The 24,126-nt window shown below is 45.8% G+C and overlaps 1 protein-coding gene across 2 annotated transcripts in view; it reads left to right on the top strand.

The window, feature by feature from the left end:
- DGKD (diacylglycerol kinase delta) overlaps window positions 1-24,126 on the top strand; it is a 1,999,080-nt gene that overhangs the window by 217,282 nt on the left and 1,757,672 nt on the right. For both annotated transcript variants that reach the window (XM_069617880.1, XM_069617879.1), the window contains exon 2: window positions 14,689-14,799. In XM_069617880.1, the coding sequence (XP_069473981.1) occupies window positions 14,689-14,799 (111 nt within the window). The remainder of the gene's footprint in view (window positions 1-14,688; window positions 14,800-24,126) is intronic.

The following is a 24,126-nucleotide window of genomic DNA, read 5'->3' as shown; positions in this document are numbered from 1 at the left end:
ACTTAGGCAGCCATACTAGTTCTCGTAGGAGGTATGGGGCACTCTCGTCCCTCAACAGCCTAGATTCTGCTGTCTCGTCTTTTGCTATTCACCTGGCTACATATTGTAATCACGCCGCTAGGTGGTATATCTCAAAGTTCAGTAGATTTATCCCCCCTCTGTCGTACGCGTTATGTAGTCTCCACAGGGCCAATCTGTTCCTAATATTGTGCCATAGGAAACCTCTGCACAGACTGTGTAGTCTAGTGAAGAAGCGCCTGGGCACCATGTGTGGGATGTTTGTGAAAAAATATAGTCGCCCGGGTAGGACCACCATTTTGAGCAAGGCCGCTCTCCCCACCATGGCCAGGGGGAGCTTTGCCCAGAACTCCATGCTATTTTTGATGGCCTCCACTGCTTTATCTGTGTTGTTTTTATGCTCATCTACTGCCGTATGGTAAATATTGATCCCCAGGTATCTGAACGATCTGGTCTGCCAAGCTATCTGCAGGGTGGGTAGGTTTTCTGTGGAATGCCTTTTGTATCTACCTAGAGGGAACATGCATGATTTTTTGTGATTGACCGCTGTCCCGGAGAGAGCTGCATAGCATTCCATCACCTCTAGGATGTATTGCAGGGTCTCTTCCGGGTATCGCAGGTACAGGAGCATATCGTCTGCATACAGCGATATCAGGTGCGGTCCCCCTTTGGTGCGCACTCCTATCTCACTGTATTGCTGTCTCAGGTACATTGCCAGCAGCTCTAATGCGAGGATGTACAGCATCGGGGTCCATGGGCAGCCCTGTCTCGTGCCTCTGCTTAGTTGCCATTTATCGCACCGGTTTTTACCCTGGCTGTGGGGGAGCTATACAACATCTTCACCCACCTTAGGTACCCAGGCCCCATCCCATATTCTTTTGAAGCCGCCATCAACCACGGCCCCCTGACTGATTCAAAGGCTTTAACTGCATCTAGCGAGACTACTTCTATTTCGTTTGGGTCGCCCTCCATCTGCTCTATAATGTGGTGGAACCTCGTATGGTTATCAGATATGCTTCTACCTGGGACATACCCAGTTTGATCCGGGTGTATTAGTTTATTTATCACCAGCTTAAGTCTATTTGCTAAAACTGACATGAGGATTTTGCTGTCTTGGTTTAGCATTGATAGTGGCCTCTACGACCCGTAGTCTACACTATGCTTGTCTGGTTTGAGGAGCGGGATGATTAGTGCTTCTCTCAGACATTCCGGCAGTCTCCCTATCTCGAATGCCTCATTCAGCATTGCCAGCAGCGGGGGAAGAATCTCTTGGCTCTATGCTTTATATAACTCACTGGGGAGCCCGTCCATGCCTGGGGCTTTGCACATGGGTAGATGCCTCACCACTGCTTCTAGTTCCTCCAGTGTTACTGGGGCTTCTAAGTTCTCTCTATCTTCTGCACTTAATGTGGGCAATCCTATGTCCTCCAGGATCTCCTGTGCCTCTCTCTCCGTGTCCTCCCCCGGATCTGCATAGAGGTGTTTATAGAATCTGAGGAATCTCTCGTTCACCATCTCTTGGGTGTTCCAGACTTGTCCCGCATCTCCTGCTATTTCTCTGATTGCTGGTCTTGGTGCCTCGTTTTTATATAGCCACGCGAGCAGCCTGCCTGGTTTGACCCTCCTGCGTGTTGTCTTTCGATATATTTCTTATAATTCAGGTTGGGTAGCCTCTCCCAAAGCTCCCCACCCGCTAGATGTAACTGGCACACACGTTCTGCCTCCTGTGAGGTGCCTACTTTGTTCATTATTGTTTCCAGTCTTTTCTGTACCTCCTGCAGCTCACGCTCTATACCCCCCTGGAGCCCTTTAGATTTGGATATGGCCGCCCCCCTTATTACCACCTTAAAGGCCTCCCACAGAGTTCCCGCTGTTTCCACGCTTCCAGTGTTATTCTCGAAATAGCTATTTATCTCTTCCCGTAGGTCCTCTCGGAATGCGGTATCTTTTAGTGCCTCGACCCTACGCCTCCATGTTGGGATTTTGGCTCTAGGGGGCTGGTGTCGCCACTCCAGGACCAAAGAGGAGTGGTCCGATAGTATTCTCGCTTTATATTCTGAACCCACTACTTTCCCCGCTATTTCAGGGGTGGCGAACACGTAATCCAGCCTCGTGTACAAATTATGTGGGGCTGCAAAGTGTGAGTAGTGTCTTGCTGTCGGATGTTGCCGCCTCTAAATGTCCTCTAACCCAAATTCTCTTAACAGGGCTCGTAGTGCTCTTGCTGCGGGGGTGGGTTTCTCTAATTTCGTATCAGATCTATCCAGTTTAGGGTCTAGCGTACAGTTGAAATCCCCTCCCCATATGATCGCTCCTCCTGTGAGGGGGCTAATCTTACTATATAATCCCCTATAGTAGGTCACTGTGTCGTGGTTGGGGGCATATGTGTTTATGATGCTTAAATCCCAGCCCCCGGAGCGCTACCATCCTCCCATCCGGTGCCACCGTGGTCTCTAGTATCTAAAAAGGCAGCTGTGGTGCCACCCAAATGATCACCACCCTAGCTTATGCTGAATAAGTAGCTCCTATAGTAGTCCCTATCCACTTTTTCTTAATTACCTCCTGTTTCTCCTTAGTGAGGTGAGTTTCCTGCAGCAGGGCTATGTCTACTTTTTGCCTTCTCAAGTACATCATCACCTTATTTCTTTTCAGGTAGGTGTTAAGTCTCCTGACGCTCCAGGTTACTATTCTGACGTCACCCATTGTCTTTTAGGTCCCCTTCCCTGTCTTCCCCTCCACATCCTCCAACCCGAGAATACTTAGCATGGATCATGCGCAGAGGCATGCGGGTGCATGCTCCTTCCCTTAAAACTAACGCCACAAACTCCCCAACTCCCTCCCGTCCCAACCCCTACTGTTGCCTAACAACTACCACTACAAACTCTCCAACTCCCACCCCTCCCCCCTCCTGTGCCTCCCTCAACTGTTGCCCAGCTCCATCCCTGGATATCAGGCGATCCCGCATTTCGTCCTGTCCGGCTAAGCCAGCTCTAGGAGCCCAGCAGGAGGTTTACCGCACTACTGGTAACTCAAATATCCTATCTATTAGAGTGTGAGTACAGGGCTCCGATTGCCCAGGTATATGCCCCATTTTACCCGCCCTCCTTGCATAGCAATACTATATTCAAGTCCCTCTGTCGCAGGTTATACGGCACCTCAGCCTCTGGGAGCTCTGCGTCAGTTCTTTCCGCCACTTTGCGTCTGGTCACCCTTCCCCTCCGGACGATTTTGTGCATCCAGCCACTACATTGCCTCCTCTGGAGTGTCAAAAAAGAACGCTCTATTTTTGTGGAACACCTTCAGCCTTGCGGGATACATTAGCATGTATCTATGTCCCGCCTCGTGCAGCCTTCTCTTCACTCATCCAGAGTTGAGTCGCCGTCGTTGTACCTCGAGTGTATAGTCCGGATATCCCGTGATTGTTGCGGATGACCTTTGGATCGTGCCTCCTTTTCGAAAATATTTTAGGATCCTTTCCCTGTCGCAGTAGTTTAGTATCTTGGCAATGATTGGTCTCGGGGCGGGTTGCCGGGGGGATAGGGGGGCCTCTTTGCCAGGGCCCTATGCGCTCTTTCCACAGCGAATCCCTGGGTCAGTGCTCCCCCTTCTATTTCTTGCAACAACATGGATTCAATGTATTCCGTGGGGTTTGAGCCCTCTTCTCCCTCCGGGAGCCCCACACCATGCAAGTTATTTCTACATGCCTGTCCTTCGGCTTCCTCAGCTCTGTTTTCCAAATTACCGACCTGCTGACGTAGGGCATAGATCTCTGAGGCGTGCGACGCGCAGGCTGCTGTGTTGGTCTTCACTTCCGTTTCCGATACGCCTGTGCGCTCCGCTATTGTTCTTACATCCAGTCTCAGGAGGTTCAGGTCTATTTGTACAGCATCAATTTTAGATTCCAGCGCCACTTTGAGAGTGGTCATGGCGGCCTCCAGTTTCGTTTCCCACGCCACTTTTAGGTCTGCAATAGCTTCCAGGATCTGCAGGTTGGGGAGGCAGCTCCCCGGGCACCTCTGTCTTTGCTCCTGGCTCCCTTCGCTGCTTGTGGAGTTTTTGCGAAGTCTTCCATCGTGGACTGTTTTCCTTTGGTCTTAGGCTGTTTGGCTGCCATCCCGTCCGTTGTTCCCAATGAATGTGATCTGGGCTTAAAATGTTATGGTTTTCTGCTACTATTAGACGCTTATCTAGGTGTGCGGGGCCGTCCGCCGTCTCGTTCAGGTGCTCTGGCTCCCAAGCGCTCCTCCTGGGTAGTGGTCGGTTTTGGCTGGATTCCTATGTTGCTGCCTGGGTCCCTCCAGCTAAGTTTTACCCTTCACAGTGGACCCCTATGTATGTTGGCACGTTCCTGCGCTGCTTCCCTGGGGTGTCCCAGTATGTTGCCGACGGTGTGCTCTGTTATGTTACTGCAGGGCTTTCTCTTCACCCACCTTCCAAGGTGGGCCTGTGTTTTTAGTGTCCCCAGGGTATCGGTGAACTGTCAGTCATCAGGTGCATCCCCCAACCCCGAGCTGGGTTCTGGTGTTACCACGTTATGGTCTATGCCTAGACTTATGTGGCTCCTGTGCAACTTGGCTTCTTGTCCAGTGGGCCACAGTGCGACTCAGGCTTCCCGTGCGTGCAGCCTATGTATCTGCGTCGCAATGCTTTACTTGCACTTCGCTCTTGTGTGGGCCTCTGTCTCCCAAAGCGGTCTGCCTATGGGATAAAATGTCGGTCCACTGTGGCGGGGTGGCAGGGTTGCCTCCAGGGTCTTCCCTGTATCCCGTGAGAGCGTTGCCGGCCAGGTACAACGGGGGGCCACCCTCCCGTGTGCCCCCACGGTCCCGTACCAAGCCTACTGCTGCAAGTCATGCAGCGTTTTACCTGCAGGCCATCCTGGGCGCCTGGTGTCTTGTGCCCTGCACCGCGTTCTTGCTCTGTGCGGTGGGCGTGCGCCCTGAGCACACTCCAGAGGAGGCCTCCACAGGCCTCAGTATAGTTGTAGTCCGGGGTTTGGGGGTACTTTGGTAAGCGTCTTGGTGTGTGCTGCACCGCAGCACGTGCAGTCTGCTCAGATTCCACCTAGCTCTACTTCTCCTACCAAAGTCTATACATCCTTTTGCTTGTCCAATATACATGGTTCACTAACCTACCAAGCATTTCTTCATGTGTTACTCTTAAATTATGCTGCCTTTTGTTTCTCCAGTACCTAGGGTTTTCACATGTCCAAAGGTTGTCAATTGTTTATGTTGTGTTAGGTGTTGTGTGGTGTGATGTTTCTTTTAGGCTTATAACCCTCTTTGGGGCATGCAGTACCATTTCACATGGCTCCGCAGCACATCCCACCTCACAGCTGATTACTCGGTCCCCATAGGCTTTCCAGGGACACTGCCACTCTCCAGTTGATCGGTGTTGGTGGCACCAGCTTTTAGAGACAATCCCCTGTCCTCAGGGCTCCTCACCTGACCTTGTAAGAGAGTCGCGGGTCGCCTGCAGCCTGCGTGTCGGGAAGTGTTCCCTGCTTTCAGGCACTTTATCTCTGCCATTGCTGGACATGATATCCTGGACCTCTGTGCTTGGATGTCGGTCTTGCGGCTCCCTACGAGGTTGCTGCCCATTCTTCCAGGGAACGCCACCTGCATTCGGGCAACGGTGCTCCACCTCCCAAAGAGGTAGTGTGCCGGCTTGATACTCCTCTTTTCGCTCTGGTTTTGCCGTTCTGGTTTCCTGTGAGCCCTTATTAGTTATTTGGATTCTGCAAGTTTCACTTCTCTGACTGCCTCTCCACTCCAAACCACTACTGCTATCACTCACACTTCCCTGTCCTGCCTGACTTTTTATGAGTTTATTCGTGTGGTTTAGTAATGAAGAGCTAGAACGTTGACCTAGGCTCCTCATGTCGTCTTCCTCCATCCCGTGGAGCCTCCTCGTCTCAGTAATTAAGTCATTGTTTTCTATAGAGTTTCCTTTTCTCTTTTTCATCCCAGTACTAACTGTTCCTCTTACTGGTACTATTTTACACAAACACATGGGCTTTGATAATGTGTATGGATGTAGAATGGGTTATGTAGTGAGACTTTTGAGGAAGCACCTAGGTTTGGGCATGGGGTTGGGATTCCCTCTCCTAACAGAAGGGACGAAATCCTCTGATTCGTCACACCTGATATGTATTTTGCCCTGATTTATAGTAAAAATTAGCAACTAATTCCAAGTCTGTCCAGCAGTATTGTTGAAAAACCTGAGAAAAAGCGAACGGCCTCTATCCTGAAAGTGGTTCTCCTGCCATGTGTCATCTAAATCAAGTATGATCATTATTAGGTAGACAGTCCTCTTATTTCCTAGGTTCTGATTCTCCACAGAGCCTTTTACTTTTGTTTGTTATATACTGCCTATTTTCCACAGTGAGCTCCATTTAGATCCCACTGGGGATGCAACTTATACTTTTTGTGGTCCTTTGGAAACCATTATGGAAGTCAAAGGTGGGAGCTACAACCAAGATGCTCCTTAGTCTCCCTAGGTCTGTATTCTTGACCACATATTTAGGCTCTTTGATGGCAGTGCACAGGCTGCACCAATATTGCCATTTTGTCTCGCAGGAAGCCTTTTTCTCCTGGAGGTTTCAAAAATGTATCCTTTAACCTTGTGAAATCCAGTATCCATGGAACCAATGAAATGTGATTTCTTGCCTTTAAGTCTGATTGGGTGGAGACCAGAAATGTCCGCGTAAAGTCATTTCTCTGATGGGAGCAATGGCCAGGAGCCCCCAATGAAATGTGTGGGGTAACATTGGAGTGATTGCAAGTTTTGTATGTCTGGAATTCCTCTGTAATTAACATTACTTGAGGGTGCCCAGGAAAAAGCCTACATATATTTTTGTGTTGCAAGTGCTAGTGGGCTGCTGGCCAAATATATGAATGGTGCATGTCTGTGTATGATTGGTAGTTAGGGGTTACTCTCTACCTTCTGGTTTGGAATAAAAGCTAACACTCTGCACCAACTGTTTGGATTTGATCCTGATGCATCCTAAGAGATGACTAATCTGAAGACGACCATGGAAGCACTGCGTCAGCATCTTTAGAGACCCTAAAACTCTGACGGCAAAGCTCTGCATCTCATCTCACCAGATGAATAGTGTCTGGTGCTTCTTACTCTTAATCTGGGTCAGACAGCGTACTCAATTTCTTTTGGTTCTGCCACTCTGAGGACTTGATTGTGCTGTTTGATCTCTAAAACTGACCACCGAATCCCCCTCTAAAACCGAGCACCGAATCCCCCTCATTTCCCGACATGGTTGTTTCATCTGCTGGACCCTTTGTTAAAATAATCCATCTATATCGTGGAACCCTGGAACCGCCCTCTCAGTATGGAAACCTCAGTTGCATATTCTGCTGCACTTTCTTCCAACCACATGGGGCCACCATTGCTGGATCTTCATTCTTCAGTAAATGAGTTGCTGTGCCTGCATTTCTTCACAGTGTCCCTCTGACCTCAACTGGGATCCATTCCTCTGGACTAGACGTCTTCCTTGCAAGCCCAGCCCTCTAGGCCATCAATGACGACTGTCCTTGCTGCTGCTCCATGGGCTCCACTGTAGAGGCTCTTTCCTGGAACACTTATGTCTTTGTCTAAATTTCTTTTGGTGGTCTACTGACTCACCTGTGGGGTTTCTTCCATTCCTCCTTGGCTGGAGGGCCCCTGTGCTAAGCTAGCCCACCCACAATCTTCCCTGTTAGTGATGCCCTCATTCTCTCCTGTTATCGCCTATCCTATCGACTGATGAGTCTGTATTCTGAACTAGACTGCCTCTGGTGAGCCCTTGCATCCTTCGGGTGAATTCTTTTGATCCAAACTGCCTTCAGGGCCCAGTGTGTGGGTTCCTTACTTTCCTCTATAGGATCACATTGCTCCATTGTTTCCCATGGGCCCATGGACATTCATTATTAATAGTAATCAGTCATTTATATGCTTTAGCCAAAATGCTTTCCATAGAGCAGCCACTATATATAATTATTACCCAACTGAAATTGCTACAGTACTCATTTTATCAAACTTACAAGCTTGAAAGACTAAGTGACGCCAAAATTCTAACCTGCAAGTCAGACACAGATCTCAGCAATGAGCACTTAACTCATTGTTATTTACTCAGTGTACCTAAGATTGAAACCTGTGGGGTAATTATGTTTCTAAGACCTGTGTGCCTTCGGAAAGAAGTCCAGTAAGACTGCTGATACTTGTGTGAACGTTCAATGGCCTTGTGATACCCCTTTTCTGTTTTTTATCCATATTTGGCATAGGTTTTTCATTGTGTACTTACCTGTATAGGTTTTAGTTAATGACAATGCACAACTTTATTTTTAATAAGATTATTTTACATATCTTATATGTGGACATTCCCGTATTGTGCAATAATCAACAGTATTTACTGTCCCTTTAAAACAGTGGCTATCTTCTGAAGGGTTGCCTTAAATCTCTGTTTATTTTACCATTTAGAGAATCAGGAACCCTAAGAAAACACTGTATAAACCAACTAGGTTGATCTATGTAGGCCCTGGAAATAGAGCAGGTGTGTCAAACATTCGGTCCATGTGTCTAGGCACTTTATAAACGCCATATCATATCATGAGCCAAATCAGGCCCCTGAAGCCCCTTTATCAGGCCCTACACAAAGAGTGAGCACAAATGAACACAATCACCTCCAACCGGGGAGAGCAAAGACATTGCTTCTCTGTTGAAGTTGATTCAGTTTATATTACTTAAGGGAGAGATGCTCACACCAGTGCTTGCCTCACTGCAGATTGTCCAGAAACCCCACTGGACTAAAAGCAAAACACTCTACATGGGTGAGATATTAAAACAAGATCAATAAAACAGTGACAAGTGAAGCTCTAAACCAACAAAATAAATACATAGAAATAAACAGCTACTTTACCATTAAGCAGCAGTTTTCTTTTAAGCAGAAGATGAATGGCATTTATTTCTGAGTACTCCTCGTAAGAAATCGGCACCATTTGTAAACAGATAAGGCACTTTCTCTGAGCTTGACAAGATTTATGTATTTATTTGTGTTTCTTGTAGTGCGATCATTCAATTGAAGATAGCTCTAGAGTGCATGATCTGAGAGGAGGTGCAGGAACCAGAGGTTTTTGAAGGCCTGGAATGAAATAAATGTTTTTGAGTGATTTTCGGAATCAGTCTTGGTTTTTCTCAAGAGGAAGATTTGGGTGGCAGGCTAGAGAATTCCATAAGGTGGGAGTGAGCACAGCAAAGCGGCAACCACCCAGGTGTTTCTTGGAGAATCTGCCACCTGGAGGAAGGAAGAGCGAGGACCTGAGATGTCGTGATGAAAAATGAGGCTTGATGAATTGTTTTAGTTATTCTGGTCCTTGGTAATGATTGATTCTTAGATGCTTCAATTTGAGGCTAGATGTGACAGGGAGCCCATACAGTTGAATTAAGGTAGAGGATGTGTGGTCATGTGGCTTGAGATTGAAGATGAATCTTGGGGCTTTGTTATGGATCTGTTGCATTTCTGAAGGAGAGGTTTGGGGAAGACCAGAGTAGAGGGAGTTGGTTTAGTCGCTTTGTGAATAATGAGGGCTCCAATAGCAGAGGTTCTGTAGGAGGAAGAGATGTATGTGGTGAAGTTTTGGCCTTGCTTGAGCTGAAGATTGCACAATTTAGTTAGGTGATTGATTTGGGAGTGCATTGAAGATTTGTCAACGGAGAATAATCCTGAACTGTCTTGAAGAGGTACGAATTGGGCCTAACTGGAAAGTCCAGGAGACAGAGAGTTGAGGTGTGGTGGCGGCCGAGTGTTAGAATGTCAGATTTGTTACTGTTGTGGGAGAACTTGCTAAATTGCACCCAATCAAGGAGAGTTTGCGGGCAACTGTTGAGGCATTGGAATGGTTGGATAGATTGAGGGAAGGAGGTTGGACTCCTGATGCCATTTGGCTTTTGCTATGAGTTTGGTGTTATCTGCGTACATTTGAAAATCATGTTTAAACGATTGAATGATTTCTTTAAGTTGGCTTATCTACATAACATGTTGAAGACTAGAGAAGAGATGGATGCATCATTGGGAACTCCACATTTGAGATTGGTGAATTGTGAAAATAAGGGGCCAAGTTTATTTTTTAAGATCTGCCTGAGAGTAAGTATTTAACCGAGGCTAGTGAATTGCCTGTGATGTTGAACCAGTCCTGAACATGTGAAAGGAGGGTATAGAGGTTGACTGCGTCGAACATGGTAGACAGAAGGAGGATGGGGGTGACTGGATGGCTGGAGCCTAGCCTAGTTCTTCAAGGATTTGTTCTTGGATGTCGGGTAGAGCTGTCTCAGTTTCATGAACGGGTCTGAACCCGGTTGGCAAGAGTCCAGAGAGTGACCTTTCTGCAACCAGTCCAGAAGTTGTTTGATGGGTAATTGTTCCAACCCTAGGAAGTTTGGAGGTGGGACGGTAGTTGTACGGCAACCAAGGGTCCAATGGGGGTTTCATGAGCAGGGGTGTCCCTTTAAATGTTGTGGGAAGTAACCTCCTTGGAAGGATTTGTTGATAAAGGAAAGTTCTTGAACTTCTAAGAGGTGATCTTCTAAGGAGGGCGGAGATTAAGACCGGGCAGGTGTTGGTGGGCAAGTGGGAGTGACCAGTGTTATTGATGGCTTTTAGGATGCTGCATTGTGTAAAAAGTGCCAAATTTAAAGAAATGGCTTGTAGTCGTATTGCAAGGAGGTAACAAGGCATAGTTGAAGTAGGCGATGAAGAGATTTTAGATTTGATGTTCTGGATTTTGGTCCTGAAGAAAACATGGAGCTGGTTGCTGAAAGTTTGCGAGGGCTGGTTGAAGCAATTGTGGAGTTGGCTTGATGATCCAGTGGTAGACTTTGAATAGTGCGGTATAGTGTTGTTATTGGGGTTGCCAATGCCGTGAGTGAAGGCCTTTTTTGCTCCGATGATGGCTAGTTGGCTAGTTTGAGGACTTATCGGTGACGGGGACAGGCGATCTTTACGGATATGGAAGGCAAATTTTCTCCAGCGGCGTTTCAAACGGCAGCATTCTCTTTTGATAAAGAGGATGTCATTATAGAACCATTTGTTGTGAGTGTGGATCAGGTTCCTTTTACGTCTGGGTTTAGATGCAACCAGCCGATCATAGGATTTGATGAGGGCGGAGATGTTTGCCTGGCAGATCATTTGCATTAAGGTATGAGGAGGATATGCCAGGGGAAATAATTCAACTGTGTATGTGGTTCGTGAGAGGTTTTTCTGTTTGGCTTTGGGAAGGGAATGTGAAATCAAGTAGGTGATTGGACCAGGAAAATGGATGTAGTAGAGAGGTCACCGACTTTGAGACCTTGTGCGAACACTAAGTGACTGTGACAAAATGGCCATCCTTGAGTGCTATATAGCGTGAACCTTTTAAATATTTGTTACAAATTAAAAAATATGCTGGAAAATACTGCCTCATTAAGGGGGCTTTGCTGAGCATACCCTGTTTCATAAAGTGCTCCCTGCAAAAAGCCCAATGCACACACGTGACTCAGATGGGACTGTCTCCCAAGTTCCTCAGTCCCTGCCTTCAGTGGCAGCAGAGCAGGTTCAAAGTCCCATGGGCATTTATGAGTACAGGCTGATAGAGCCAAACTCCAAGCAGGCAGGACTTTGTAGTTGTAGTTAAAGGCTACCCTTTCCACAAAAGGATAACTGTGTGTCTCGAAAGGGTCTGGTGGCAGAATAAACTGTAAAGATAATCACTGCCTGGTTTGGCAAGATGGCTGTTGAGGTCACGCTTATACAGCCACACACCAATTTGGTGTCATATAGTTATCGATCTGGTCCAGATTCTTATCCAAGGTAGGGGTTTGTGGATAAGGCTTGTCTGGCCTGTATCCCATGTAGGGATCCCTGGGTGGAGGCCAGTAGCCTTTCTCCTTTTGATGTTTCTCTGAAAAGGGGTAATCTCTTTTACAGGACAGGACATCCCAGGAGCACATGGGTTGATGACCTGCTTCAAAGACATGCCTGACAGGATAACATAGATGCTCACACCAGGTTGCTGACCACTGGAGTCCCTTCAAAGTTACCTGACATGGGAAGGGTGGAGTTAGAGTAACCAGAGGAGAGAAGCAGACAGAGGGGGATTCCACCATCATGGTTTTCACTAGGGCTCTCTACAACTTCCTATCCCACTCTACGTCTTGCAGACAGAGGACAAATGTATGATGCCCGAAGGCAAAGGACACTTGCTACAACATCCTGGATTCGACCCCTTTGAACAGGCTTACTTTGGACCAATTCCTTGTGACATTTGCCATTTATAAGGAGGGGAACCTCCTCCTTAGTTGATTTATACTTGGACTCTCACAAGAGCAACAAGGTTTCACTGGACCTCATTTGGGAAAACAGCCTGTTCCAAAGTCCTCTGCCAGAGAGGTGGAGACAGTAGGATTCCAAGGGATGCCTGCACCCTAACCATCCCAATGTCACGATAGGGATATCAAAGCTGGCTGGACCAGGCCTACTGCAATTGAGGCACTGGTACCCAGGACCGTGGTCATTGGAGGTGGCAGAAACCTGCAAGTTCGCATTACTGCCCTCCAGGTTGTGAGAAGCAGAAATAAATGACTTGCCTAGCTCGTGGGGCTCATGTACTGGTTCTTCCAGCACCAAGAATTCAAGAATCAGCTCTCAATACTTTTTAACCCACTTAGATCTGTTCTAAAGCTGACTCAACTGTTTCGACAAGTCCTTCGAGCTGCCAAGAGCAACAGGAGCTGCCTTTGGCACTTGACGCTTTCTGATCCTCTGTCGAGTCGTCAACCCAATCCATCGCCTGCCTGCACTCACCTTTGAGCAGAACGCCACCAAAGCACTGCAACTCACCATTGGACCTCTGCGAGCTGACTCGACTGATTCGACCCACCAACTGAATCAATTTCTGGCCTCCACTTTCCTGATGAAAGTGATCATTGCTGCATAGACTGCACAGTACCATTGGACCACTGCCAGCCAACTCAACTTATCTTGATGCCCGCAGTTTACTGGGAATCACCAATTCGAAATGCCTTAATGGCAACTTGACGCAGTACAAGTGACAGGAAACCAGACAAGTTCTAACTGTACTGTGAGTGACTCTGTCCCCCTGACCCACCTTTGAGGGCCCTAGTGACTCTAAAGCCCCCACTTACTACTTTCTTTTTTAAGACGGCCCATCCTTTTCAATGACATTGCCGCTGAATTTTGTCTGACCTGCACCCCAATAGTCACCCAGATTACCTCATTTGCTCTTCAAAGTCTGCATTTTGTATGTTTCATTTGCACAGATGGGTGTGTAGTATATTAGATTAGTTGTATAAATTCAATATCCCTATTCTTATAATACTTTGATTAGACATGCTTCTATTGTAGTAATGCACGAATTAGTATTAATGCTCTTTTGGTCGCTACAGTTGCCAGCTCACATCCCCATTGAGGACTATGGCCTGTGTTACCCTATGAGGTGAAGTATGTATACAATTGTGTTGGGCCTTGTTTACCTTTATGATCAGGGTCACTTGGTTTAATGTGTTCCAAATCGAGACGAATCTGCAGTCATTATTAAACTGCAAGCTCACGTTTCTTTCTGGATGCTAGTGCAACACTGCTGGTTCAGTGTCATGTTGAATCCTTGAAAAGTACTTAATAATGTTACCTTGCATGAAAAATCAAATAAACTTACAGAACACAATTAAATGAAAGTTGCAATTTAAAATAGATTTGTCCAAACCATTCAATATTTTAAGATGGTATCATTTTTGCTGTGTTTTTCCCTAGTGAGGTTGTGGCAGCTGCACTGGGCACTGCTTTAGTGATGATTTGGCACACACATATGTAGCCAACTGTGCATCCATTAATTCTGTGGGGTCTGCAATTTTCTGATTGGCACATCCAAGATTTTCTGCAGTGAAAGGCTCCTGTGTGTACTGTTTTTAATTTGGCATCGGAAGTATTAGAGTATTACAAATCTTCCCTCACAGGAATGTTTTAAAATCCTATAGGTATTTATCCTATCCACAATCTCCTGAGATGTGTGTTGTACGCAGCAACATATCGACCTATTTTTTTCTGTAGGGAATACCCTTTGAAACCCCACATTGATTTCATACTGGCTCATTTTGCTTGGTCGCAAAAGAATGTATACCCCATTGCTTTTCAAATCATCGAACCACCATTATGCATTATTCTACATTCCATTAATTTTATATCCAATGGTGCATTTTAATCCAGACTGGCTCCCTTTCCAATTGAGTTTAACACCCCCGAAGTCGAGCCTTTGAAAAATCACCTTAACTGTTATCATGTATTGAATTACTTTTCTTGCATGCAGTATGTTTGCACACACCTTGGAGAAGGCATCCATCTGTGTGCATTAAATGTGTAATACCTACTTTAAATAGAATTGAGGGAGATGCAGGTTTCGGTGTGGATTTTCATGGACACTGTGCAGTGACTTGGTGGCTATGAACTAGACAGTGCACCATCTGGGTGTGTGAGAGAGACTCGATGCTCAATGTGGTGTTGAGAAGAGTTAATTATCATTGTGGCTTTTAAGGAGACAGCACACTGCAGTATTTGTTTATCAGAGATCCCATGCTCAGCACAGAGTTAATGATTTCCAGCATGCACTAATTTCGCTTCTCTCCATGCAGGCAGTTCTAAAGGAGGGTCTGCTGATGAAACAAACAAGTTCATTCCAGCGTTGGAAAAGGCGGTACTTCAAACTGCGTGGGAGGACGCTCTATTATGCAAAGACAGCCAAGGTGAGGCCCTCATTGTGTGACCCAGGCAAGAGATAGTTGGAAACTGCATTGGAAGGACACTGCCTTTCAAATGCTTTCACGCCGCATCTAACTGTTTTTAATGCATCAAAAATCAACGTTTGAGCACGCACACACCATACATACGCTCTGACAGTGTCTCTCTCCTGTTACCCCCACCCCCTCTCATGCCCCGTGTCTCTCTCCTGTTGCCCCCCACCCCCGATCATGCCCCCTGTCTCCCTGCTGTGTTCCCCCCACCCACCGCTCATGCCCCGTGTCTCCCTGCTGTTGCCCCCCGCTCATGCCCCGTGTCTCTCTCCTGTCCCCCCCCACCCACCGCTCATGCCCTGTTGTGTTCTCTTTATACACCCCGCCTTCCCTTTCCATGGTGGCCATCTTGGTAAAAGATTTTCCTTCCTGCACCGGGACGCCCCAGGCGTCCCGGTTTTAGGAAGAAAAATCTTTTTTTTACCACCTGTGGTTCCCACTTTGAGGACCTAAGATGCTAGTGGTCTTCATCTATTGAAAAGGATGTTATGGTGACGTTGCACTAATAAAAACCTATGAAATTCAATGAAAAAACTTTGTTAAAGGGACGTTATGGTTAAGTTGCGCTACTAAAAACCTATGAAATTCAGTGAAAAAAACTTTGTTAAAGGGACGTTATGGTTAAGTTGCACTACTAAAAACCTATGAAATTCAGTGAAAAAACTTTGTTAAAGGGACGTTATGGTTCCAAGTAAAACCGAAAAACCCTTGAAATTCACCAGTTATGGTAAGCTAAGCAACCATAACTCGCGCCACCACCGTGCACTGCTAAGACTAACACCCACGACATCAAAGATGACATCACAAATGTCGTTGATGACATCACTGATGACATCACATGTCTGGCTCACTCTTTTTTCTTTTGCTGACATATCTAGGCCACATGGTTTTCTTCAGTAACAGTCAGAAAGGAAAACATTTATTTTATTTGTAGATGTATCCTTCAAGTAGGTTCTTACAGTAATTCCCTTAGAGTCCAGTAACATCATATGAAAAATATACATAGGGGAAGACACAAGCTTGAAAGACAGCAATCCTTTTTGTGCATAAAGATAATCAATGGACTTATCAGCACTTTCTGATAGTTCTGTTGTTTTTGTATGGCTGTACTTTCCCTGTATATGGTCATATATGTATACATTGTACTCACACTACTTTCCTTAGGGTCCAATCACATCAAGTGATACATATACATAGGGTAAATAGAAGCTTTGAAACAGCAATCATTTATTTGTATGAAAATAATCAGTTAGGTTATGAATTGTTTCTGCTACTACTTGTGCTTTTTTGCTAACTTCACTTTCCCTGTATATACCCATATTGGTATGTGTTCTTGTCTCCTTGTGTTTTGTCTATAGTAATGCAATTATGTAATACATGGGTTTTATTAGCTATTTATTACATATTTCACAGTACACAAAAATCTATTAAGAAAACAATTATCATTTCATTATTCAACATATTAACATTACGAATATTATACCTTCATCTTGTACGCTGCACACAATGCTATGTTTCTGCATGAGTAGCTTAGTATACTAGATAGAACCCCATAATAGAATGCTATTTATATCAATGCATCGTTCAATGCACTAATTAGGGTATGATATTTATTGCAATGACCCTTGACACTTTTTTCGCAACATTATAATAAGAATCCCTTGTACACATTTCATGAAAAGTACATAAACATGTGATGTCATCAATGACATTTGTGATGTCATCTTTGATGTTGTGGGTGTTCGTCTTAGCAGTGCACGGTGGTGGCGCGAGTTATGGTTGCTTAGCTTACCATAACTGGCGAATTTCAGGGGTTTTTCGGTTTTACTTGGAACCATAACGTCCCTTTAACAACGTTTTTTCACTGAATTTCATAGGTTTTTAGTAGCGCAACTTAACCATAACGTCCCTTTTAACAAAGTTTTTTCACTGAATATATATATATATATATGTACAAATACAAATTTGGTACTTTCTTGCTTATCACATTCGGGTGATGACAGGTAGTGGTGTTGTATTTTGGAGTGGTGGCAGGATTGCGCACCGGAGTTCATTAGTTCGTTCCGTGCGTAGTTTACCGCGTTTGTTCCCATTTTTCCCATATTTTATCTGCCTTGCCCAGGCAGCCTCTTGCTTGGTAGACTCGGCGTTCCATTAGGATGATAGCGTCTACATCTGATGTCCATTGGTCATAATGTGGAGTTGTTTCTGAGCCCCACAGTTGTGCGATGTTTCTTTTGCCTATTCATGTGGATGTTGAGAGCAGCAGCTTTTTGAAGCGAGACATTTCCCCTTCCTCTTCAATTCCCAGGAGAAGGAGTTTGGGGTTGATTGGAATTGGTCGGCACATGACCCTAGAGAGTCTTTCACTACATTTTCCCCAAAAGTGTTGTATTCGTGTGCATTGCCATAGGATGTGGTCAAAGGTTCTTTCTTCTTGTTTACAGCGTAGGCATTTGGGGTCGGTCGTTTTACCCCAGTTGTACAATGCTACTCGGGGGTAATATATTCTGTGAAGTATTTTCAGCTGGATGAGAATGATTCTAGCCGAGATTGTAGTGTCTCTGGGATACATCAGGGTCGAGATCCATTCTTCAGGTAGTATTGGGCCCACGTCTCTTTCCCATTTCATCTTCAGGCTCGATAGCTCATTCGTGGCAAACGAGGAGATGGCATTATACATGGTGGATGTGACCTTGCTTTTCAAACTATCTATGACTATGTTTCTTTCTATTGGCGTGCATTCCGGCATGTCCGACAACTGGACCCTTTGTTCGGTGAGTGCATGTTGTAGCTGTCCATAGTGATAGTGCTCAGTGGCCGGAAGACTGTATGTGGCCGAGATCTCGTCAAACAGTATGATTTGGTTATTTACATATATTTGCTGAATGGTTTGTATACGGCTGTTGTCCAGTTTGGCCATTTGGGGAGTTTACTGAGACCCGTAAGGTGGACATTATTCCAGATGGGCTGGACTGGGGTAATTTTATTATCCCAACCAATGTGTTTCCATATTTGGGCTGTTTGCGCTATTATCGAACATTCGGGAGGGCGGCTCTTCTTGCTGTAGAGGCTTTCGATCGGGGACATGTCATGTCGTGCAGCTATTTCGGCTTGTATGTGGGGGAGTTTCGGGTTGCCATGTAGTATGTCATTTACCGTCGCCATTTGGGACCACCAGTAATAGATTTGGATGTTCGGGAGTCCTATTCCCCCCCTCCCAGACTGAGCGTTGGAGGGTTTTGAGAGCTATCCTTGGGTGTTTCCCTCCCCATAATAGTTTACGTGTTGTTCTGTCTATTTTACGGAACTCCGCAGTGGGGATGTGGAGAGGGGCATTTTGAAAGATGTATAAGAACCGGGGTAGAGCCAACATCTTGAAGAGCGCTGCTCTGCCTAATAGTGTCAGTGGCAGTGCTTCCCAGTGGACTACATCTTACGCAAATTTCTTAACTAATGGATGTAGGTTTTGGGACACGTAGCTATCCAGTTTATTTGCGATTATGATGTCTAGATATCGAAACTGTGTGAGTTCGATTTGGTATGAGGAGCCAAGTGGCGGTATGCAGTCTGCTCCCTTGACCGGAAAGAGCACGGATTTGGACCAGTTCACCCTGAGGCCGCTGAAGGCTCCATAGTTTATTAATATTTGAGTGACTATAGGGCAGGAGACCACCGGGTCGCCTAGATATACCAGGAAGTCGTCTGCGTATAGGGATATTTTGTCTTCCCAATCTGAGTTCCACCGGAAACCCGTCCACGTGGTTATGCCCCGCAGAGTGACTGCTAGCGGTTCAATTATTAATGCGAACAGCATTGCCGAGAGGGGGGGCACCCTTGCCTGGTACCCTTTCCCAGTTGGATATTGCGCAAGGGCCACCCGTTCACTCTTACCTCTGCCAACGGGTTGTTGTAAAGAAGCTGGACCCATTTTATGAATGGTTCACCAAATTTCATCTTTCTCATGATTGCCCACAGAGCCTCCCTGTAGGAGCTGATCGTCTGGGGGTTTGCCTTTTTTGGGGATCACTATTATTGTGGCTTTGCGGAGGTCTGGCAGGAGCTTACCCTTTATTAGGGAGTGTTCGAACATGTTGAGCAGGTGGGTAGATATGTCTAGATGGTTTAATTTTTCCAAATGTCCAGTGGGAAACCATTGGGGCCTGGGGTCTTGCCTGCTTGGAGTTGGGTGATAGCTGCTGATATTTCATCCTCTGTTATTTTGTTATCTAACATGTTGGCTTGCTCTGTGGTGAGTGTTGGGAGATCGGTGCTGTCAAGTATGGTGCTGGCTGCTGTGCCGCTGGGAGGTGTATAGAGTTCTTCGTAGAAGTCAGCAAAGCGTTCTTCTATCTCTGCTTCGGAGGAGACTATTTCTGCATTCCTTGTCCTAATGCTCTTTACCTTCTGTTGTTCCTCATCACGTCTTTCCAACCATGCAAGCAGCTTGCCAGCTTTTTCTCCCGTTTCGTATAGGCGTGCTTTCATGGCACTGTGTGCTTTTTTGGCGCAGTCCAGAGATAGATTATGCAGCTTTTTCTGCGCCAATATTAGGGCTCTGTTTGTCTCGGGAGTATCACTGGTGATGTGTTCTGTTTCTTTGATCACAACTTCTCTTTCGGCTTCTATGATCAGTTCACGTTGTGTTTTTTTTTTTGGCGGACGTCCACGAGATGATTTCGCCTCTCAGGACTGCACTAATATTTGTAAGGTGTGAAAGAAGCAAGATCATAAACACTGAACACCAAAGCCTTTCAGGGCTGTGTTACATTCGTGTTTTGCCCGCCAAGTGTGCATTAAAATTGCTAGTGCAGTTTCCATTTTAGTTCAACCTTCATCCTCAGTATTTCTACAGGTGTGTGCGCGCCGATTGGGATCTCATATTGTGACCTTATGTGAAGTGGATTGCTGTACTGAGATCATCAACGCATGTGCATGGCCCTATGTTAACATTTACTGTTGTAGATGTTAGATCTTGTACACTTCAATGTTTTATGATAGGTCACTCAAACTGGATTCAGTAGCCTTCAACCCTTTTCTCCTGTTATGTGGAAGGGAAGGGAGGGACCTCTTCAGCAATGTCATGTTGGGTTCAAGTTGGTCTCAACTATGTAAATAAATGAGTAACTTATTTGAGTTACTTCCCTGCTCACTGTCTGGTAGTGTCAGGTCGCAGCAGATGGATTACCGCTGAAGTTCCAGACCTGACAGACCCCGGAGAATGTCCTGCCCACTGTAGGTTGTACTACTGCTATTTTAGCAAGGGAAATGGGGATTACTTAAAATAATAAACTTTAGGCACTCACCCTACCTTCCGTTAGCGAGATCTGCAGCGAGAAATTGAAGACGATCAATAGTGCTTCTTGTCTCACACACCCCTACGTTTTCGCATCCTAAGACCTTGACTGTACCTGGTTGCTTCTGCTAAATGTCCATAGGGGAGAGTGTAAGAACTCTGCATGGTATTTGCTCTCACGTGAATCATGTTTGCCTTCTGATGACATCTTTTAAAGAGCTTCCTCAATTGGAGATAAACTCAAGACTTCTTCTCCCCAAAGCACTCCATAGAAAACGGCCCCTAACTAACCTTATTCTAACTAACCACTAACTTTTATTACTATATTCAGTACAGCGGTTTAATCTCTAGTTCCATTTCCACAGGAATCCTAGACTCAGTACTTAACTGTTGAGTTAAAGGATGCTAGCCCATACTCTGTCTACCTGCGGTCTCTAGAGCGCTCTGCTGCTCTCAAGCTGGGTCTGCACTTTAAACAATAAAATTATGAAACAAAAAATACTAATAATGCCACTCTCACTGCCAATTCACCTGCTCCCCAAGGTGCCACTCACCGCATTCCTTTAAACTACGTGCACTGTCTCTGGCAGTTTAAGACCCAGAGGGATCTCCTCAGAAAACCATTGGAGCATGCTGCTATGTAGTTACTAGAATGCATTAGATTCAGCACAACATTCATTGGTTGCCCTAAAGTACATTCAAGATATCACTGAATTGCTGGATCAGGTCCCAAATATGTATTAAGACTCTGTGTAGAAAGTCTTCAGATGGAAGGCAGTTAAAGAACACCTATGAAGGTTCTATACAGCCTCGCTGAAAAGGTCACAGCATAGTCAAGCAATCTGCCCCTCTCATCTATTTTGGAATGGGGAAGCATTGTCCATCTGTAAAGCAGTTTATTAAGGACAAAACAGACCTGCAACACCCTTTCTCTCCCAAGAATTCACACACAGAAACCACCCTATCTTCCATGCTATGGGTACCCACTAGAGGAGAAGCATTTTCCCACCTTGTGCACCACCACAGCTAGTCTGGACCCCAGCCCCTTGGACTGGGGATCGTGACAGGTTGTTGGGCAGTGCATTATGATTCTCTTCAGAATATTGTAAAGAGAAGTAATACATGTATGGCAATTCATCGCAGTTAAAACCAAGTTATTGAAAAGTGTAGGGTCTTTTTGACTTAGTTCGCCAACAAGGAATGAGAGGAAGATGAAGAAAAAGTACAGGATGCTGTATGGCTGTTTCGGTATTCTATTTCAGTATGGACTTCCACTGTTACACCTAGTACAAACATTTCAAGTCCCTTTGTTGACAGTGTTTGCAAGACATTTCTCTGATTAAGGATTGACAGTTACAAAAATGAACAATCTGGCCTTGGAAGAAGGTGGCTGCGCCTTGTAATAATACTGTCAAAAGATGATGTCTTTTGTTTATGCATTGTGTGTGGAACCTGAGGGCGTCCTCACTTCTTCTCCCCCTTGTTCCTCCTCTCAGGTGGCTAGGAGAAAGGCCATAGCTTTTGGATCCCGACCATGAGGGTGGAAATGCTAGGGAGGATCACCTGGGTGGAGGGCATGTGCCATAGTGTGCTCGGCTGACTGCTCTCGCATGTGCACTATGCAGTGCAGCCTGAGGTGGCTGTGCCTGACACAGTGCTCTCCTCTCTTGACAAGGCGAGGTGCCTCTTGCATCCGTTCATGGTCGGTCACCGATGAAGACGTTCCACAAAATACACAATTTAACAAAAACGAAAAGCGTTTTTGGAATTATTGGGAACTGGGAAGCCTTGGTACTGGGAAGCCTGAAATGTGGGTATCTCCCTGCGCTCTGGATATAAAAGCATACCGTCTGTATCAAGATTTTCTGGGTGAGGAAGGTGGCGACTTAAGGATGGTAGATTGCTTCTCTCCGGAGCGTGTCAAGGTGCGCACAATCCAATCTCGATCTGACTGTCATTATCATCATGTCACTGACCAATCTAAATAGTATTTGATATACCAGGGGCCAACATAGCTTTACAAAACAGATTGTTGTGACAGTATTGAAGTAGAATGTGTGGCTACTGGCTACAATTTCAAGTACTCATTAGATGTGCCAAGAGTGCGCAGGCGGCATTACTGCAAGTGAATATGTGTACATAGTTTTGTTATGTACATGACTCATATAGTGCTTGTTGGGAGAAAAGTTTCTGTATATTTCTAGTAGGTGAAGGTTCTGTGACATGCCAGCCTACTGCTGCAATGTTTTTCGTGCTGTCCGTCCTCCATGAAATTACTCCAAAGATTAAACAGTGAGCGAGGAAATAGATCTATTGTGGGAGAATGAGCGTGACAGGCTTGCCAGCAAAACTGGGTCTTTTGTGTGTGGGTTGTACTGCGTTAATTGGACAAATAGGTGTAAAGGTTTATATGGTGCCTTCAATTAATAGCCACCCACCCTCCAACCCGAAAACGTGCAGTGTCGCAACACAGGCATGTACACTTTTCAAGTTGTTTGCTAATTGCTGCCAGTCGGGTGGACCCTGCTAATAGACACCCACAGCGAGCGGGGTCAGCCTCTCATTTTATCAGGCCTTTCGAAAGTCCTGCGAAGGAAATCAATCCGACAGCCTGGGAGATAATCAGAGGGATTGGGAGGATAAAAAGAACACAGGGATGGGTCTTGCTCGAGGATGAATGCCATTCAGACGAAAAAGATAAAAGCGAGATGGGACAAAGAGCAGGGGATCTGCATCCTAAAGGAGGCCGATATCTGAATAGGCTGCAGTTTGGGAAAGCTGCTTGAGGCTGGTTTCGTGTGAGTTTACAGAAAAGTATTTAAAGAAACCAGATCATAGTACTGAAGAAATTTTAGACTCTGTAATTTACTAGTCACAAAATAGCAGTGGAAGGGATAACGTTACAGTTTCGGTAAGACACCAAGTACATGTTGGCAACTGCAGGCTTTTCTTATGTAACTTCATGAAGTATTACCTAGCACTACTGGATGAATGTTTACTCTTTGGAATGGCAGTATAGCTCCATGTTAGCAGTACTTCCAAATGTGTATGAGCAGTATAGTATGCAATATTAACGCTCGAAAGCGCGGCGTGTGCGTTCATATGATATAAGTTATGAGACATCTAAACTTGCCATGGCATGGGCTCTAGCCCCGGATCTTTTACAAACCTAGCAACGCCCCTGTCGGGAGTTATGCACACTGCCATTCATTCAAACTTCCTTAAACAGCACTTTGGTACTGAGACGTGGAAGAGTGCCAGGCTCTGTTGTATTAGCCAGGCTTGTGCAGCTAATAGGTTTCACCATAGTCAGGCAATTAAAGTTAAGGACTCTCATCTGCATTCATTTGCCAAGTCCCAGGTGTATAAAAATGGGGACCGTCCAGCACAAAAGGAGAGACGGCCTGGAGAGAAGGATGGGACTTGGAGAAGCAGAGCAGGCTGGAGAGGAACCGTCTTGAGAGAAGCTGTGCAGAGCAGGAGTGCCAGAGCCAAGGCTGGCCATGAGAGCGTGTAAGATCCTGCCGTCCTCCCTGCCCGGTGCTCACACCAGGAGCTGTGGAGCACCAAAGCCTCCCGATCGCTGCAAATCTCTGAAAGAGCAAGTGGTCCTCTCAGTAGCTTCCGCTGGGGAAGAGCAGTGCTACGTGCTACAGCATTCGGGGACGGAGAGCACTGCTCCTTGTGGCTTCTGCGACAGAAGATGGTGCGAATCGAAGCCTGAAAACGAAGCCGAGAAACCCGAAGGAGCCGCCGCATAACACTGGTGAGTGAAAAGAAGGGAACACTCATACCGGGGAGCTCCGGAGACCGGAAACAAACTTGTATGAATGCTGAACAAGCTGAGAACTGTAGTAAGTACTATTTATTTATTATTTATAAGGCACATATAAATCAGAGTGTTTCCAGGTGCCACAAAGCATAAGGGGAGGGGACAAGGGAATAAACAGCAAATGGCAATAAACAACACGAACTGTCCTACT

Source organism: Ambystoma mexicanum, chromosome 10 (assembly GCF_040938575.1).
Source record: "Ambystoma mexicanum isolate Mex_15411 chromosome 10, UKY_AmexF1_1, whole genome shotgun sequence".
NCBI classification, from domain to species: Eukaryota; Metazoa; Chordata; class Amphibia; order Caudata; family Ambystomatidae; genus Ambystoma; species Ambystoma mexicanum.
Note: the sequence above shows the minus strand (reverse complement) of the source record. Positions and strands in the feature narration are given on the sequence as shown.